We start from the raw sequence: 19159 nt of genomic DNA on the forward strand, positions 1-19159 counted from the left end.
CTAATATAGTTTAAGTTTTTTTTTTGTTTTGTTTTGTTTTGTTTTGTCACGTACCAAAGTACGAGATGATATGACCATCCAATGCCATAATGGGTACCATAGTAGGTGTCAATGTAGTGATATATATAGCACATCATGACTGGTTCAATACTTTATACTAGGAAGTAGGAAGTAGGAAATGAATATAAAACTAAATAAAACTAAATCAAGTAAAACTACTCACCCGGAGATGACAAATGTTATATTTGCTAATCTGTCATTTGTTCACTTCCTGCTTTCCTAATATAGTTTATGTTTTTTTTTTTGTTTTTTGTTTTTTTTTTGTCACGTACCGAAGTACAAGGTGATATGAATCAAGTAAAACTACTCACCCTGAGATGACAAATGTTATATTTGCTAATCTTTAATCATTCCTATGTTCAATTTCCGGATCTATGGTTACCGCCACTGTTTTTTTTCCAGGTACTTCTCTGTAGTGGCGTCATTGAAACATGCTATTTACGTTAGCATCACTTTCCTATTTGGCCACATGTTTTGTGGTTGTCGTCACTGTAGTGGAACCACAAAAAAGCAAACACACTTTCTACGTCAACCTAAGTTGAATCTCTGTTCTATGGTTATCATCACACTTTGCCATCACTGTCTTTTTGTACAAAAAAACAAAAAAAATCCAAAGTAAAAGCAAAAACGTACTTACAAAAAATGCTATTTATGTTACTGTTGTTGTAGTAAGCAGCCAGATGCTCAAGTCCCGTTTCCTTTTCTATGGTTATCGTCACACTTCTGAGGTATTATCCGTCGTTCCTGAAATCTCGCGTGGTGATGGTTTGAACTCCCAAGTTTACTTTGACTTTTGAGTCATATTTTTTCTTCTCATGTTCCACTGTATTTATTTACATTCCATATGGAGGGGGAAAGGACTATAAACTTTTACTGCCTTCGTGCTGCGTGGCCTGGCGAGATAATTGCCGCTTTTAAAACATCCACGTTGCGTACAGTAAGCGAGCCCCCACTAGGCTCCTGCCTAAAGAATTTTCATTTCACGGTCAGTTAAGCCTCCTACATCTGGAGGAACCTTGACACAATTACATTCCGGACCGTTCTCACGACTTGCTGGAGGATTAGATTTGATTCCCCGACATTATTCCTCTTTTAAGACCATTTGCATGGCTCATGTGTCTTGATTGGAGTGCGCTAGTAGAGAAAGCAGGTTGTTATCGGCCGGTGCACATTGGGCTCCTTCATTCCCCCTCTTTTTTCCAAATGGGATTGATTTCCCCCAAAAGTCTTGCGACAATGGTGTCGTCACTCCATTCACCTGTTTTTTTTTTATCTCCGAGAGCTAACTTTGAAAGGAGATAAGAGCTGTTCTGTGTGATTTACGAGGCAGTAAGAGAGGTGTTTTGTCATTGTTGCCGGCGCTGATAAAGCAATGACAACCTTATATACATGATTACGTTCTCTGCTGTTTGTTGTGGCCGCAGAGGAAAACAAATGAGCGCTACAATATGGCAATTACATTTTTCATCAACTTTCCCTCTCCTGCACTCTTCAGTGTGAAAAAGGATTATTGGCGTGTTTGGTGATGGGGGGCCACGGTACATACTAAAAAAATTATTTAAAGAAGCTAAGTTATGTTATGACAATAAAGTTGAAATATTAGGAGAATAAAGTCATGATATTATGGGAAAAGATTGTCATCTTATGAGGAAAAAATATAAATAATAATAATAATAATAATACATTTTATTTGTATAGCGCTTTTCAAGATACTCAAAGACACTTTACAAAAGAATGAAGTTGAATAGAGCAAGTAAACAGAATAAAAGACACACCAAAATACAACATTCATTGGTTAGTACACAGTTAAAAAATAATAATATCACACGATAAATTTGTAAGATTATTAGAAAAAAAGTGGCATTTTTAGAAGCATTCAGTTGACAATAAAGTTGAAATATTAGGAGAATAAAGTCATGATATTATGGGAAAAGAATGTCATCTTGTGAGGAAAAAAAATCATAATTTTACAAGATAAAGTTGTAAGATTATTACGAAAAAAGTGTCATTTTTAGAAGCATTCAGTTGAAATATTAAAGAAAATGTTATTTTGGCAATAAGTGGCAATATTATGAGAAACAAAACAAACAAACAAACGAAATAAATAGGTTTTGCAAAATTAGGTTGGGAAAAATATTATGATATTATTATTAAAAAAAAGGAGAATAAAGTCCTAATATTGCAAGAAAATTGTCATTTTACAGAAAAAAAAGTAATCGTTTTTAAGTCAAAATAAGTCCAAATATTTTCAGGGAAAAAACAGTTGAAATATTAAATAAACATCATTTTCTAAAGTTGTAAAAAGAAAGTGTGAAAAAGGATTATTGGCGTGTTTGGTGTTGGGGGGCCACGGTACACACTAAAAAAAACCTATTTAAAGAAGCTAAGTTATGTTATGACAATAAAGTTGAAATATTAGGAGAATAAAGTCATGATATTATGGGAAAAGAATGAATTATTGGCGTGTTTGGTGTTGGGGGCCCACGGTACATACTAAAAAAAAAATTAAAGAAGCTTGGAAAAAACAATTTTTTTATGACAATAAAGTTGAAATATTAGGAGAATGAAGTCATGATATTATTGGGAAAAAATGTCATCTTATGAGGAAAAAACTCATAATTTTACGAAATAAAGTCATAAGATTATTAGGAAAAACGTGTCATATTTAGAAGCATTCAGTTGAAATATTAAAGAAAAAATGTAAAAGTTATTTTGGCACTAAACAGCAATATTATGAGAAACAAAACAAAGAATAATGCTCCAAATTTTGAAACATAAGGTTGGGAAAAAATTTTGATATCAGTAGAATAAACTCGTAACATTATGAGGAAAAAAAACATGTAGTTTTTAGAAGTATGAAGTTGAAATATTATATTATTATTATATTATTATTATTATATTATATAATAATATAGGAAACGTGGTAATATTAGAAGAGATAAAAAAAAAACAAAATAAATAGGTTTTGGTTAGGAACAATGTTATGATATTTTTTTAAAAAAGGAGAATAAAGTCATAATATTGCTAGAAAATTGTCATCTTACAGAAAAAAAAGTAATCGTTTTTAAGTCAAAATAAGTCAAAATATTTTCAGGGGAAAAACAGTTGAAATATTAAATAAACATTTTCTAAAGTTCTACAAAAAAAAATATGTTGCGAATTTTGGAGAATTAGTTTGGAAAAATTTGTATAACATAATTGACATAATTAAAAATTATGCTGTCATCTTCTGGGAAAAAATACATTTTGTGGGAATGAAGCCAAAATATTGCAATATCATAATAATGTAATTTTCAGATGCATCAAGTTGAAATATGAAAAAAAAACAGTTACTAATGTAATACAATGAGAAACAAAACACAATAAAAAAGTTGTAAGTTTTGGAAAATTAGGTTGGGAAAATTGTTATGATAAAACGTAATTTAATGGAAAACAAGGAAAAAAATTGTCATTTTTGCGGAGATAAAGTCAAATATTAAAGAAACATAATTTTTTGAAACATTATTATTAAGCTGTAATAATGTATTATGTGAGCCAAACAAAGAAAATTAGGTTGGGGAAAAAGTAATAATCGGAAAATAAAGTCATAATTGAAAAAAAAGTCGTCAGTCATCATCAAAGCCAGAATATTTAGAGAATAAAAACGTAATTTAATGGGAAAAAAAAGGAAAAAAAAGTTGTCATTTTTGCAACGATAAAGCCAAATATTAAAGAAACATTATTTTTAAAAACATTATTATTAAGCTGTAATAATGTATTATGTGAGCTAAATAAAGAAAATTATGTTGGGGACATTTTTTATTATTTTTTTAGGAATTTTAGGATTTTTTTATTAGGAAAACAAAGTCATAATTGAAAAAAAAGTCACAATCTTGTAAGAATAAAGCCAGAATATTCCGAGGAATAACATGTAAAAATGAAGTTGCAACCACATCAAAATGTGGTCCACACCAGCGTTAGCATGATGGTCGTCCACAAAGTGGAGCCTTCATGACGACCTGATGGGAAGCAGTGAATAGTCGCCATGCTTATTTCCTCCTGAGCTAATTCCCGCGCCATAATGGGGAGGCGTACGTCTTGCAAATTGTCCACAGATGCAGGGCAGATACATTTTCTCATTATTTATTTCATCTGCTCCCCTAACAAGCTTCTGACTCTTCATTTTTGTGTCCCAGCATGTTCCCTTTCCCCGGTTTGTGATGCTGCCTCAAAAGCAAAATACCCCCCCCCCCCCCTTCCGTGGCCACCACACAGCGAGGGTCTCATCTTATTTCCACAAACACCTGGTGCCTTTGCTGCATTGTGGGTGTGTCCTGACATGTGCAAGGACGCAGATAAATTGGCCGTGTGTGTCTGTTGTTTTTATGATTGGGTGTCAAGCATACAGTAGTTGTCTTGTAACGCAGGAGATATCGCCTTACTCCATTTAATATCATGTCCGTCCATTTGACCGAGTCCCACGCCGCTCATCCCGTTCAGGGTCAAAGGGACGATGAAGGCTGTCATAGCTTGTGTATTTTCCAAACCCGATAGTACTGTCCTTGTAAATACTGGTCATCTAAAGACAAATAAAACACAGAAAAAACTACGTAGGATACACTCAAAAATGAACATTAATGTTGTTATTATATATTATATGTATATATGTATATATACATTTATTTATATATATTATTTATATATTAGTAATATATATTAAATTAAATTATATTATAATTATATTAAATTAATATATATAATATGTATAACATTAGTAAATAAATACATAAATATGTATAATAAATATATATAAAATGAATAATAATAATTAATATAATATTTAATAATATAATATAAAATAATATAAATAAATATTAATATATATATATTAAATTTATATATATATATATTAAATTTATATATATTTTTGTATTTATTTATACAATATTATATTGTCAATATAGTAGCGTCACTCTTCACCATATATATATGAAATTATATATGAAACAATATAATATAAAATACTATTAATAAATATTAATAAATATATATATTAAATATTTATGTATTTATTTATACAATATGATATTGTCAATATAGTTGCGTCACTCTTCACAGCACATTGCAGAAAGCATCACATCAAACCTTCGAATTTTTATTTATATATATATATATATATATATAATAAATAATAATAAATATTATAATATTTAATAATATAAAATAATTATATTATATTATTTATAAAATAAAATAATATAAAAAAAATATATATAGTACATTTATATATATTTTTATTTATTTATACAATATTATATTGTCAATATAGTAGCGTCACTCTTCACCGCACATTGCAGAAAGCATCACATCAAACCTTCCAAGCCGTGAAGCCCTGACATGAGCTGTACATCAATTTAACAGAGTGGATTTTTTTTTCTTCTTCTTCTTCTCCCTTGACGAAGAGCTTGAGTGACACATCGGCTCGGTCAGAAATGAAAGATATTCATGCGTCCGTGCAATACTTGTAATGAAGACTCATGCAGCCTGACCTTCTTGTGTGATTGATTCTGTAATTTACCTTTCACTGGCATGCCCTCAAAATACACTGAGTGTTTTTAAATACCCATCATGCATCAGGGAGATGAGAGAATGACAGATTTTTTTTTTTTTTGAGTTCAGAGGTTAAAGGTGGACACGGTGGATGGAGAGAGGGAGCCGCTGTTTGCAAAACAGTTTATCTTCATGCTATTATATCCTTTAACAACATTCACAATTCCATTTTTTTCTCATTTGGCTTAAGCTGAAAATGAAAAAAAAAAGGGACGTGGGAGGTGTGTGTGTATATGTGTGTGTGTGTGTGAGAAAAAATAAAAATGATGTAGCCGTTTAGAAGGCGAGTAAAGGAATATGTGCAGAGCGCTGATAAACTATCTTTAATAGGACTGACCTTTCATGCTGGCGAAAGTTACTGTGGGGATTCATGCTCATAATTACCATATAGATGATTTTTAGCCCTCTCCTGCCATGGAACATTTCCAAGAGCTCTGCCATTGATTGAATGGAAATTGAACTTGTTAACATTCTTTTCAGTGCTCTTACAGCTTAGCGCGCCACGCCACTGTTCATAAATTCTCTCGCGTCTCTCTCTCGCGCTGCCAAAATTCGGATTTTTCAATATATTTCGCTGTCATCGCCCCGTCGGATTGGTATCACCCAGCGAGTGATTTATTTGTTAGTACTACACTTATAGTACTTACACTTTTAGTATATGCGGTAAAATTAGGCATCCGTCTACCGAGAGAGCACAAATTGACATTGGCGTCGTCTATATAGCAGAATGACATACTTACTTGCTCACGGTGCAACAAAACGAAAACACAACGCATCTATAACGCATCACATAAATCACCGACTGAGCTCTAAACTAACTTAAAACGGTTATTTTCAAATGCCCGCAAGGTATGCTGGGTAGTCAAGTCTACCACGTCACTAAAAATCAGGCTTCACTACGCATCTTAAAGCTCTGCCCACTATCCATCACTTCTTGATTGTCTACTATATTGGGTAAAATACTGTGTGACTATAGGGGTGTTATATCATGTTTAGAAGGCTCTAATGTTAAAAAAATATATATTTTTAGAAAGATACAAGAATACAAGTTTTCCGTGCTCTAACTACAAAATTTCATTCATCCATTTTCTACCGCTTATCCTCACGAGGGTCGCGGCGGGTGCTGGAGCCTACCCCAGTCATCTTCGGTACACCCTGGACTGGTGGCCAGCCAATCACAGGGCACATATAGACAAACAACCATTCACACTCACATTCATACCTATGGACAATTTGGAGTCGCTAATTAACCTAGCATGTTTTTGGAATGTGGGAGAAAGTACCCGGAAGTATCCGAGTACCCAGAGAAAATCCACGCATACACGGGGAGAACATGCAAATTAAACACAGAGATGGCCGAGGGTGGAATTGAACCAGGTCTCCTAGCTGTGAGGTCTGCGCGCTAACCACACGACCACCGTGCAGCCACAACTAAACATATTTTGCATAATAAACATAAAACCATAAAGCTGTACACCCCTGGACTGGTGGCCAGCCAATCACAGGGCACATATAGACAAACAACCATTCACACTCACATTCATACCTATGGACAATTTGGAGTCGCTAATTAACCTAGCATGTTTTTTTTTTTTTTGGAATGTGGGAGGAAACCGGAGTACCCGGAAAAAAAATTCAGGATTCAGGGGGAGAACATGCAAACTCCACACAGAGATGGCCGAGGATGGACAAGCTGTGCCGTCTGCACGCTAACCACTAGACCACCGTGCATCCCACAATATGAACTATAAACAATAAAACATTGGATGTTCACCCCTCAAAATATTTAGCAATCTCGAAGAAATGCGACAAACACAATAGAATGTTAAGAGAAAGAGTACCACAAGCTACTGGGCATGCCCACATGGTGCAGTAGGTAGGTTGCTGTGTGCGTTTGCATGGCTTTTTTCTACAAGCTAAAGCTACTACTTTCCATGTTAAAGGTTTTTAAAAAGCCCATCCATCCAATATACTAATGTCAGCCTGTCTAAAAAATTTATTTATATTATTATAGTGTAATATTTGTATTTTTTTTTAATATTGATATTTTATTTTATATAACATTCTCCATTACTATTTCCTCCCACTCCTTTTCAAGCGTGATCCATCGTGAAAAACATTTGAAGTGACTCACTGTAAATTTTGCGATGCATGCTCGGAATAAACCGTGACTACAACAATGATGATGCTGAACAATGCTGACGGAAATAACACAAAGTGAATGAACATGTATTGATTAGATAGATTCCAGCTCTCTCACACACACACACACACACACACACAGGAGAGCACATCTGGGCGTCTGCGAGCTCCAGATAAGGACTTATTTGCAGATTTACGATGACTATCAAAATATCTCGGGCGAGTGGCGACAATACCACAATCAAAATGTAAATGAGTGCGGCGGGAGTAACAGCTTAGCATTCACACTCACTCAAGGCAACAAGATGAGTCTTTGACAAGTGAGTCATTATTAGCTGTTATCTTTGCACATTGATTCCAATCAAACACCCTCCTGCAAAATGACTGATGCACCTTTTTTTGTTGTTGTGGACAAATAAAACCGGTAGAAATACAGTGGAACATCAAAAAGCCATTATTATTCATATTATGGCTATAAAGTATTAATGCAGATGAACAACAAATTAATGAAGCGGACTGGATAGAGTGAAGTTACATAGCTATCCACAGCATAAACGCACACAACATTGTGGAGCGTAGAAACCATAATAATGCAAAAAGTTCCATAGCTTCCCAGAACTGGAACCCTTTAGTAATACATTTTTAGAATAATAATAAACAATAGTGATGCAAATAAACATCTTGAGTTGCATAGCTTTCAGATCAGAAACACAACATTATGGAACGCACACTGGAAAATGCTAAAGCAGGAGTGAACAGCGGAAAAGACGATCTTAAAGGTGGTGCATAAATACAACCATTACTTGCTTATAATAAAATTTACCAACAGACAGACTATGCCGAACTAATAATTTGACCACACAACATTGTGGAGCGGCACAATGTTGTACGCAGTATGCACATAATATAATAGCGGATTTTCGCAAGGAAATATATTAAATATATATGAAACCATAATAATGCAAAAAGTTCCATAGCTTCCCAGAACAGACAACTATGCCAAACTAATAATTTGACCACACAACATTGTGGAGTGTCATTTTTTTTGCGCTAATTTTTTATTTGTCTATTTTTTTAACAATATTAGACTGATGACGACTGAGTGGAACTAATAATTAGTGTTGCTGAACATTGGCCACACAACGTTGTGGAGCGGCACTGGAACACTAACGTCCAGATTTTCGCAAGGAAATATATTAAATATATATGAAACCATAATAATGCAAAAAGTTTCATAGCTTCCCAGAACACACAGACTATGCGGAACTAATAATTTGACCACACAACATTGTGGAGTGTCATTTTTTTGGGGCAAATTTTTCATTTGCCCATTTTTTGAACAATATTAGACCGATGAAGACTGAGTGGAACTAATAATTAGCATAGCTGAACATTGGCCACACAACATTGTGGAGCGGCACTGGAACACTAACGTCCAGATTTTCGCAAGGAAATATATTAAATATATATGAAACCATAATAATGCTAAAAGTTCCATAGCTTCCCAGAACAGAAAATTATGCCAAACTAATAATTTGACCACACAACATTGTGGAGTGTCATTTTTTTGGGGCAAATTTTTCATTTGCCCATTTTTTGAACAATATTAGACCGATGAAGACTGAGTGGAACTAATAATTAGCATAGCTGAACATTGGCCACACAACATTGTGGAGCGGCACTGGAACACTAACGTCCAGATTTTCGCAAGGAAATATATTAAATATATATGAAACCATAATAATGCTAAAAGTTCCATAGCTTCCCAGAACAGACAACTATGCCAAACTAATAATTTGACCACACAACATTGTGGAGTGTCATATTTTTTTTTTTGCGCAAATTTTTCATTTGTCCATTTTTTTAACAATATCACACTGATGAAGACTGAGTGGAACTAATAATCAGCGTAGCTGAACATTGGCCACACAACATTGTGGAGCGGCACTGGAACACTAACGTCCAGATTTTCGCAAGGAAATATATTAAATATATATGAAACCATAATAATGCTAAAAGTTCCATAGCTTCCCAGAACAGAAAATTATGCCAAACTAATAATTTGACCACACAACATTGTGGAGTGTCATTTTTTTTGGGGCAAATTTTTCATTTGCCCATTTTTTGAACAATATTAGACCGATGAAGACTGAGTGGAACTAATAATTAGCATAGCTGAACATTGGCCACACAACATTGTGGAGCGGCACTGGAACACTAACATCAGGAAATGATGGACGCAGTATGTACATAATATAATAGCGGATTTTCGCAAGGAAATATATTAAATATAAATGAAACCATTCACCATTTTTTTGAACAATATTAGACTGATGAAGACTGAGTGGAACTAATAATTAGCATAGCTAAACATTGCTCCACACAACACTGTGGAGCAACATTGAAACACTAACGGCTAGAAATTACACCATCAATTAAATAACAACATGCAGTAACCTGAGAGAGAATTACTTTTCTTCTACCGAATATTTTTTTTTACCATATTTTCTACCATATTTTTCAAAAACCTGCACCAAAATTCCCAAATATCATCAATACCTACAAAAAAACAGAACAAAAACAGCACCGTGTTCAAGTAGCATTATGAGCAAATCAGCCTATTCCAAACAAAATGTCTCGTACAGATGGCCTGGACTAATGAGCTCAGCGTGCATCGTTTTTTTTTTTTTTACTGCAAGCAATCATGTTTTCAGTAATGAAGACGACAAAAGCATGGAAGCCAGGCGGGTATGTAAATTGTCATCGGGTAGAAAACAAAACACTTTTTTCATCCACCTTGACTCCGTCACTCCACAAATTGTATTCATGACAGAAGAGACAAGTGGACAGCACATCCAATATGTCTCCATCCTTAAAGGGTGATACAATATTCTTCCAAGGCGCGTTCAATAAAGCCTCATGCGTTGGTTTATGATGTGTTGATTTAGGGGAAAATTGAGTTTGTGCCTCGGAATAGCAGATGGATTCAAACACAGTGTGGCGTTTTACATCTCTTCCTCTGTTCCATGTTTGCTCTCTGATCAATCCGGACCTCTCGGGAGCACCTAGAATTTCATCCCAGATGCAATCAGTGCAAATCAATGTACACATGCACCTTCCCGAAGACTCATTCAAGAATCAGTTATTCCTTCAAAGAAGAGTCGTTCAAGAACAAGATGTTCCTCGTGAAGGACTTTGAGGTTGCGTCCAAGTCTCGTTTAAGGAGTGGATGTTCCTTCAAGGCTCTTACCAGCTCGTTTGACTGTTCCTTCGAGAAGAGTCGAGGTGGTTGTATCCAAATGTTCCCATTAGAAAATGGACACATCTTTTCTTCAAGATTGATTCCCTTGAAACCAATTGTTCAATCTCAATAGCCATGTTTACATGAGGAGTTTTTCTCATTCCGAATGACCTTTCCCAAAATAATGGTATCCATGGAAAGGAATATTCCAATATCTTGTCTACATGTGCCGCTATAATCAACCAGAATAGTCAATGGGGCATTCGCAGTAAAACGTAAACATCGTTTTCTCCGGGTACTCCGGTTTCCTCCCACATTCCAAAAACATGCTAGGTTAATTAGCGACTCCAAATTGTCCATAGGTATGAATGTGAGTGTGAATGGTTGTTTGTCTATATGTGCCCTGTGATTGGCTGACCACCAGTCCAGGGTGTACTGCTTTATGGTTGTATGTTTATTATGCAAAATATGTTTAGTTGTGGCTGCACAGTGGTCGTGTGGATAGCGCGCAGACCTCACAGCTAGGAGACCTCGTTCAATTCCACCCTCGGCCATCTCTGTGTTTAATTTGCATGTTCTCCCCGTGTATGTGTGGGTTTTCTCCGGGTACTCAGATACTTCCGGGTACTTTCTAAAGTAAAAGTGGTTAAGGTGACTATAGGGGTGTTATTTCATGTCTAGAGGACTCTAATAATGTTGATTTAATGATTTAAGAATGCTAACAATGTTAACATGCTCATGTTAGCTTGCTAACACCCCGCATAATAGCCCTAAGTGCGTATTGACAAAAATTGCAAAAAAAATCTGAGTATGCTCAAGTTAGCATGCCAGAAATGTTAACATGCTAAGGTTAGCATGCTAAGGTTAGCATGTTAACCCATAGCATAATTGTATCTACCTACCCATATATACCTATGAAAATGGCTACTATGCTATTATGCTAATGTTAAAATACTTGCAATGCTAACATGCTATTGTTAGCATGCTAAGTAGTGCTAAGTAGCTAAGTATATATATATATAATGTAAGTGTTGAAAATTAAAATGGTGATTAAAGTTAAATGTACTTAGGGGCTGCACGGCGATCGAGTGTTTAGCGTGCAAACCTCACAGCTCGGAGACAAGGGTTCAATTCCACCCTCGGCCATCTCTGTGTGTAGTTTGCATGTTCTCCCCGTGCATGCGTGGGTTTTCTCCGGGTACTCCGGTTTCCTCCCACATTCCAAAAACATGCTAGGTTAATTAGCGATTCCAAATTTGTCCATAGGTATGAATATGAGTGTGAATGGTTGTTTGTCTATATGTGCCCTGTGATTGGCTGGCCACCAGTCCAGGGTGTACACCGCCTCTCGCCTGAAGACAGCTGGGATAGGCTCCAGCACCCCCTAGACCCTCATGAGAATAAGCAGTAGAAAATCAATGAATGAGTACTTTTATTTACTGTAATGATTTGTTTCCTGAAGTACATTATCATTCTAGAACCCTATGTTGTTCTGTACTCGGTTCGTCATCTGGAGGTCCCGAGCACTACTGTGTGTGTTTGTGTGTGTGTGTGTGTGTGTGTGTGTGTATTGTGATGTCTCAGTGGCTTGAGTCAAAATAATTCACCATGGCTCGTAATCAAGACATTTATAAGCCGGCCATTGTGACGCTCGATCTGCCACACAACAATCAACATGACCCATTTACACTTAAAAAGACACGGAGCCTCTTGAGCGTCGTACAAGTGCAACATCCAAGTTGACATGAAAGCGTCGGATCAATACGACATTAGCATATTAACAATGCCTCGCATTTTCCATCCATTCTGACAGAACGTCGGACCGGGCCATCTTCGCCAGTACACGGCAAACCCGGCCATGCTGATGAAGTCGATTGCCAACATGAGCGGCCCCAACGGGATGATCTCGCGGAATCAGCTGACCACCATCAACCAGTCGCATCTCAACGCGCAGCTCAATCTGAGCATGGGGGGACACAACATCGCCCACACTTCGCCCTCGCCACCGGCCAGCAAGTCGGCCACGCCGTCGCCTTCCAGCTCCATCAACGAAGACGACCAGGAGGACGGCCACAGGGTAAGCAAATGTGAACCTGTGCTGTTTTTGGATGTGCTTATTGCTGATGGTCCTTTTGACAGCTCTTTGGTCTTTCCCGTGCATTATTTATTTTTCTGTATTTTTCTTTGTATTTGTCTCTCTCTGTTAATAACAATAAATCGACCATAAATAATCTTTGTAAGGGGGTCAACTTACTAAATCAGCAGCGTATCAAATACTAGCATCATTAGCATTAGCATTAGCATGACCATTCTCCGTCCTTTCAGGTGGTCGGCGAAAAGCGACCAGCGCCCGTCGATCCCACGAAAAAGCCCAAGACTCCCAAAAAGAAGAAGAAGAAAGACCCAAACGAGCCCCAGAAGCCGGTGTCGGCTTACGCACTCTTCTTCCGAGACACGCAGGCTGCCATCAAGGGCCAGAACCCCAACGCCACCTTCGGGGAAGTGTCCAAGATCGTGGCGTCCATGTGGGACGGCCTCGGGGAGGAGCAGAAGCAGGTAAGGAAATTATGAGATACAGTATTGTTGGTTTTTGAAGTTAATAGCGTTGAGCTGGAGCGCTAATTACGTCATAGCAGGATCTCTTACTTGCCAATAGATCAGGGGTGGGCAAACTACGTAAAAAACGTAAAAAAAATACCATATTTTCCGGACTATAAGTCGCACTTTTTTTGATAGGTTGGCTGTTCCTGCGACTTATACTCCAGAGCGACTTATAAATGAAAAAGGTGTTTATGTTAACTGAATGCGGCCCGCGAGTCAAAAAGTTTGCCCAACCCTGCAAAGATGGTTTCTATCTCAAAAAAATGCAGAACGCAACAGTCCACGCACGGTACTGTTCGAATGACTTTGGGGGTTTTGGGATAAATTGGGATCATTCATTCATTTTCTACCGCTTATCCCCCCAGCCAAAAACATAGGTAAGTTTCCGGAAAATATCAGTTACCGACTAAAAAAGGAGAATTCGAAACTGAAACCAAGAAAATCTAACAAAACAGAGATTCAAATTGCATGTTCATTCATTCATTCATTTTCTACCGCTTATCCTCACAAAGGTCGCGGGGGTGCTGGAGCCTATCCCAGCTGTCTTCGGGCGAGAGGCGGGGTACACCCTGGACTGGTGGCCAGCCAATCACAGGGCACATATAGACAAACAACCATTCACACTCACATTCATACCTATGGACAATTTGGAGTCGCTAATTAACCTAGCATGTTTTTGGAATGTGGGAGGAAACCGGAGTACCCGGAGAAAACCCACGCATGCACGGGGAGAACATGCAAACTCCACACAGAGATGGTCCAGGGTGGAATCGAACCCTGGTCCTCCTAGCTGTGAGGTCCGCCCGCTAACCAAGATGAATTAATATTATTAATAAATTTTTTGTAGTTGACTAAAAAACAGGGTTTTTTTTTTACATTAGAGCCCTGAAGACATGATATAGCACCCCTATAGTCACCTTTACACTCCTATTACCTAACATAGTAAACATGATAAGCAATAATAAGACATAATAACTCACCGATACGCTGCACGGCGGTCGAGTGGTTAGCGCGCAGACCTCACAGCTAGGAGACCCGAGTTCAATCCCACCCTCGGGCCATCTCTGTGTGGAGTTTGCATGTTCTCCCCGTGAGTGTGAATGTTTTTTTTGTCTATATGTGCCCTGTGATTGGCTGGCCACCAGTCCAGGGTGTACCCCGCTTTTTGACTGAAGACAGCTGGGATAGGCTCCAGCACCCCCTGTGACCCTTGTGAGGAAAAGCGGTACAAATTGAATGAATGAATGAATATTATTAATAAATATTTTTGTAGTCGACAAAAAAAAACAGTTTTTTTTTTTTACATTAGAGCCCTGAAGACATGATATAGCACCCCTATAGTCACCTTTACACTCCTATTACCTAACATAGTAAACATGATAAATAATAAGACATAATAACTCACCGTTACGCTGCACGGCGGTCAAGTGGTTCGAGTGGAGGAGACCCGAGTTCAAATCCACCCTCGGCCATCTCTGTGTGGAGTTTGCATGTTCTCCCCGTGCATGCGTGGGTTTTCTCCGGGTACTCCGGTTTCCTCCCACATTCCAAAAACATGCTAGGTTAATTAGCGACTCCAAATTGTCCATAGGTATGAATGTGAGTGTGAATGGTTGTTTGTCTATATGTGCCCTGTGATTGGCTGGCCACCAGTCCAGGGTGTACCCCGCTTGAGGGACCCTTGTGAAGCGGTACAAATTGAATGAATGAATGAATATTATTAATAAATATTTTGTAGTTGACTAAAAAAAACAGGGTTTTTTTTACATTAGAGCCCTGAAGACATGATATAGCACCCCTATAGTCACCTTTACACTACTATTATTATTATTATTGTGCATTCATAAACAGGCTCTCTTGAACACATTTTCTTTGTGGGATTGCAGGTGTATAAAAGCAAAACAGAGGCAGCCAAGAAAGAATATTTGAAGGCCCTGGCAGCGTATCGTGCTAGCCTGGTTTCCAAGGTGAGACACCCGTCTTATTTATCATCTGAAAATATTTATTTGTGAGTGAAAATGAGTTTATTAATGTTTTCACTTGGATTCAGGCTGCGGCGGAATCAGCCGAGGCGCAGACGATCCGATCGGTGCAGCAGACCCTGGCCTCCACCAGCCTCTCCCCGGGTCTGGTGCTTCCCTCGCCCCTTAACCAGCACCCCTCCATGCCTTCAGCTTCCCAGGCTCTCCAACAAGCTCTCCCCAGAGCCATCGCCCCCAAACCCTTACAGATGAGACTAGGGGGCAGCCAGATCGTCACCTCGGTCACCGTTTCCCACCAGAACATGCCCGCCGGGATGCCGCCGCAGATGCTCGGCCAGATGGGCGGGTCGATGGTGGCGGGGGCTCAGTCGACGGCAGTGTCGCAGATGAGCCCGCCCATGCAGCAGCAGCAGCAGCAGCAGCAGCAGCATGCCATGCAGCATCAGATGCACCTCCAGCACCATCAGATGCAGCAGCAGCAGATGCATCACCAGCAGATCCAGCAGCAGATGCAGCATCAGCACTTCCAGCATCACCTTCAGCAGCAGCTGCAGCAGCACCACATGCAGCAGCAGCAGCAGCAGCAGATGCAAATGCAGCACATGCAGATGCAGCATCACATGCATCAGCAACAAATCCAACATCTCCAGCAATCCCAGTGTTCCCCGCCGCAGCACTCCCCCGGTACGCCGCATTCCAACGCGTCGCTCGGAAGCCCCCAGCCGGCCCCCCAACAACAACAACAACAGCAGCAACCGCAGCAGCACCAATCCCAGATCCAGGCCCATGCTCAAGTCCTCTCGCAAGTTAGCATTTTCTGAGCCAAAATCCTTTTGTCGACGAACAGTACGTTCTCTTTAAAAAGCAGCATTTCCAGGTTGCTTTTTTCCAACGTTGCACTTAAGAAGTGTGTCAGAATGTTATATACAAAGAACTCCAAGTGTCCATTGTTATAGACGGATATGTACAGGGGGGGGGCGGTTGTGGGGGGGTGGGGGCGGGGGGGTCGTCCCAGCGAGGACGGCGTTTACTTAAATAATTGTGACGTCTTTCATTTGTCAACGGAAGCTGACCGCCACGTATCTGTCGCTGTTTTTATTTAACGATAAAGCTTTATTTGAAAAAAAAAAAAAAAAAAAAAACGAAAAACCAAGCACGGACTTTAACCGGACGGATGGACAAGTCATCGAGCGAAAAGAAAGACGAATCATTGTGAGTCATTTACGTCGCCATGTCGTCCGTTTAAAAGTGTCGCTGTAATCTGCTGTACCTGTTTTGTAGAGGCGGGGCTAGCTACGCCGACCGCTAATGTCATCTTTTAACCATTAAGTTATGTTTTTTTTTTTTTTTTTTTTTTTTTTTGTCTCACAAAGCGGGGGCATATTTTATGGTTAATTTCTCAAGTCAAACGCTTTCTAAAGTCAAGTATTTTTACCATTTAAAAAAAGTCAAATAATAATAATAATAATAATAATAAAGCAGAATCAAGTCTGCTGCACTGCCAAAGCCAATTAAAAAAAAAAGAGGCATTGGAGGTATTTTTGCCAGTTGTACAGAAGTGACCCTAAATAAACGACGGGGGCGTTGGGGGGGGAGGGGGGGGGAGAAATGTTGTACATTTTTCATATCACTTGTTGTAAAGTTTTAATATGTGAGGCTTTAATGAAAACATAGTTAAAAAAAAAACATGACCTGTGGATTGCTATATATATCACATAGTGCATTTTTCTGCTCTTTTTCTACTTTTTTTTATCAGTTCCAATAGCAACAATCACACTTTTCTTTGTATCCAAGTCGCCATACGGGAGTAGAGTCAACAAAGACATTCCACATCACTAATATGACGGTAGCCATAATTTTGTATGAAGTATTATATATTTCTGTGTGTTCAGAATTATTAAACTATCAATGGCAAAATATTTATTATTTGAAGGGAGACTTTTTTTTTGTGGGTTTTGGAAGTTATTCCGCATTTTATCTTATTGTTAGCTACTGAAAATAAACACACTGATGAACGTGAACGGAGCCAATTTTTCTTATTCATTCATGTGTTTCCTATGGAGACCTCTATAGGGGAGAATGGGTACAATATGCGTACATCAGTGGTGTCCAAAAAAAAAAAAAATTGTGTTCTGCATCGTTGTTGTTTACGTAACAGGCAAATAAGTTTAATCAATATATAAGTTCCAATCAATAGTGTTGACGGGGGGGCACACTGCAAATGTTGGTGTAATACTGTTGCTGATACCGATACTCTTTTCTTGAAGATGCGTAAGCTAACAGCGCCACATGGAAAAAACAAACACAATCTTAGATTTCGGGAATAAAGTAGTAAATTTACGAGAAAAAAAGTTTTAAATTTACAAGACAAAACGTTGTATACTTACGAGCATAAAGGTTGTCCTATTAAGAAAATAAAGTAACAAATTTATGAGAAAAAAATCGTACATTTACAATAGTAAAGTTGTACATTTATGAGAAAAGAGGTTTTACTATTAAGAAAATAAAGTCATAAATTTACAAAAAAAAAACGTTTACAATTACAAAGCACAGTCATACATTTATGAGAGTAAATTTGTAAATTTATGAGAAAGTTGGTACTATTAAGAAAATAAAGTCATAAATTTACGAGAAAAAAAAATGGTATACATTTCTGAAAATAAATTTGAAAATTTATGAGAAAAAATATACACATTTACAGGACAAAAAGTTGTACATTTACGAGACAAAATGTTGTACTATTTAGAAAATAACGTCATAAATTTATGAGAAAAAAGTTTAAAATTTCCGAGAATAAAGTCATAAATTTACAAGAAAAAAGTTGTACGTTTACAAGAGTAAAGTTGTAAGTAAATTGACAAAACCAAATTTTAGTATTATTAAGAAAATAAAGTCATACATTTATAAGAAAAAAATTTACATTTCCAAAAATAACATTGTACATTTATAAGAAAAAAGTTGTACATTTACAAGACAAAACGTCATACATTTACGAGAATAAAGCTGTAAATTCATGAGAAAAAAAGGTAGTTCATTAAGAAAATAAAGTCATACATTTATAAGATAAAAGTCTTACATTTCCAAAAATAAAGTCGTAAATTTACAAGAATAACGTAAATTTAAGAGGCAAAAAGTCGTAAATTCATGACAATAAAGTTGAAAATTTACAAGCCTAATTCATATATTTATGAAAATAAAGTTTAAATTTCCGAGAAAAAAGGTTGTACTATTACGAGAATAAAGTCGTAAATCGTAAAGTCAGAAATATACGAGAATAAAGTTGTAAATTCACGAGAAAAAAAGTTGCACTACTAAGAAAATAAAGTCATACATTTACGAGAATAAAATAAAAAAATAAAATAAATAATTTTTGTCTTTTTTTGTGAATTTACAACTTTTTCTTGAAAATTTATGACCTTTTCCTCAAAATTATGTTTTTTCCTAAATTTACAAAAAATGATTTTTTTTGGAATTTTGTAGAAAATTTACAAAAAAAAATTAAGTCAAACATTTACAAAAATAAAGTCATACATTTCCGGAAAAA

At 37.2% G+C, this 19159-nt stretch overlaps 1 protein-coding gene across 1 annotated transcript in view; it reads left to right on the forward strand.

Annotated features, from left to right (window-relative positions):
* The window catches only part of tox3 (TOX high mobility group box family member 3), a 78757-nt gene extending 62180 nt beyond the window's left edge, over positions 1 to 16577 (forward strand). The window contains exons 4-7 of the mRNA XM_058088838.1: positions 12846 to 13109; positions 13358 to 13588; positions 15520 to 15600; positions 15684 to 16577. Of these exons, the coding sequence (XP_057944821.1) occupies positions 12846 to 13109; positions 13358 to 13588; positions 15520 to 15600; positions 15684 to 16436 (1329 nt within the window). The 3' untranslated portion in view covers positions 16437 to 16577. The remainder of the gene's footprint in view (positions 1 to 12845; positions 13110 to 13357; positions 13589 to 15519; positions 15601 to 15683) is intronic.
* Positions 16578 to 19159: the final 2582 nt, after the last annotated feature.

Source organism: Doryrhamphus excisus, chromosome 12 (genome assembly GCF_030265055.1).
Source record: "Doryrhamphus excisus isolate RoL2022-K1 chromosome 12, RoL_Dexc_1.0, whole genome shotgun sequence".
Taxonomy (NCBI): Eukaryota; Metazoa; Chordata; class Actinopteri; order Syngnathiformes; family Syngnathidae; genus Doryrhamphus; species Doryrhamphus excisus.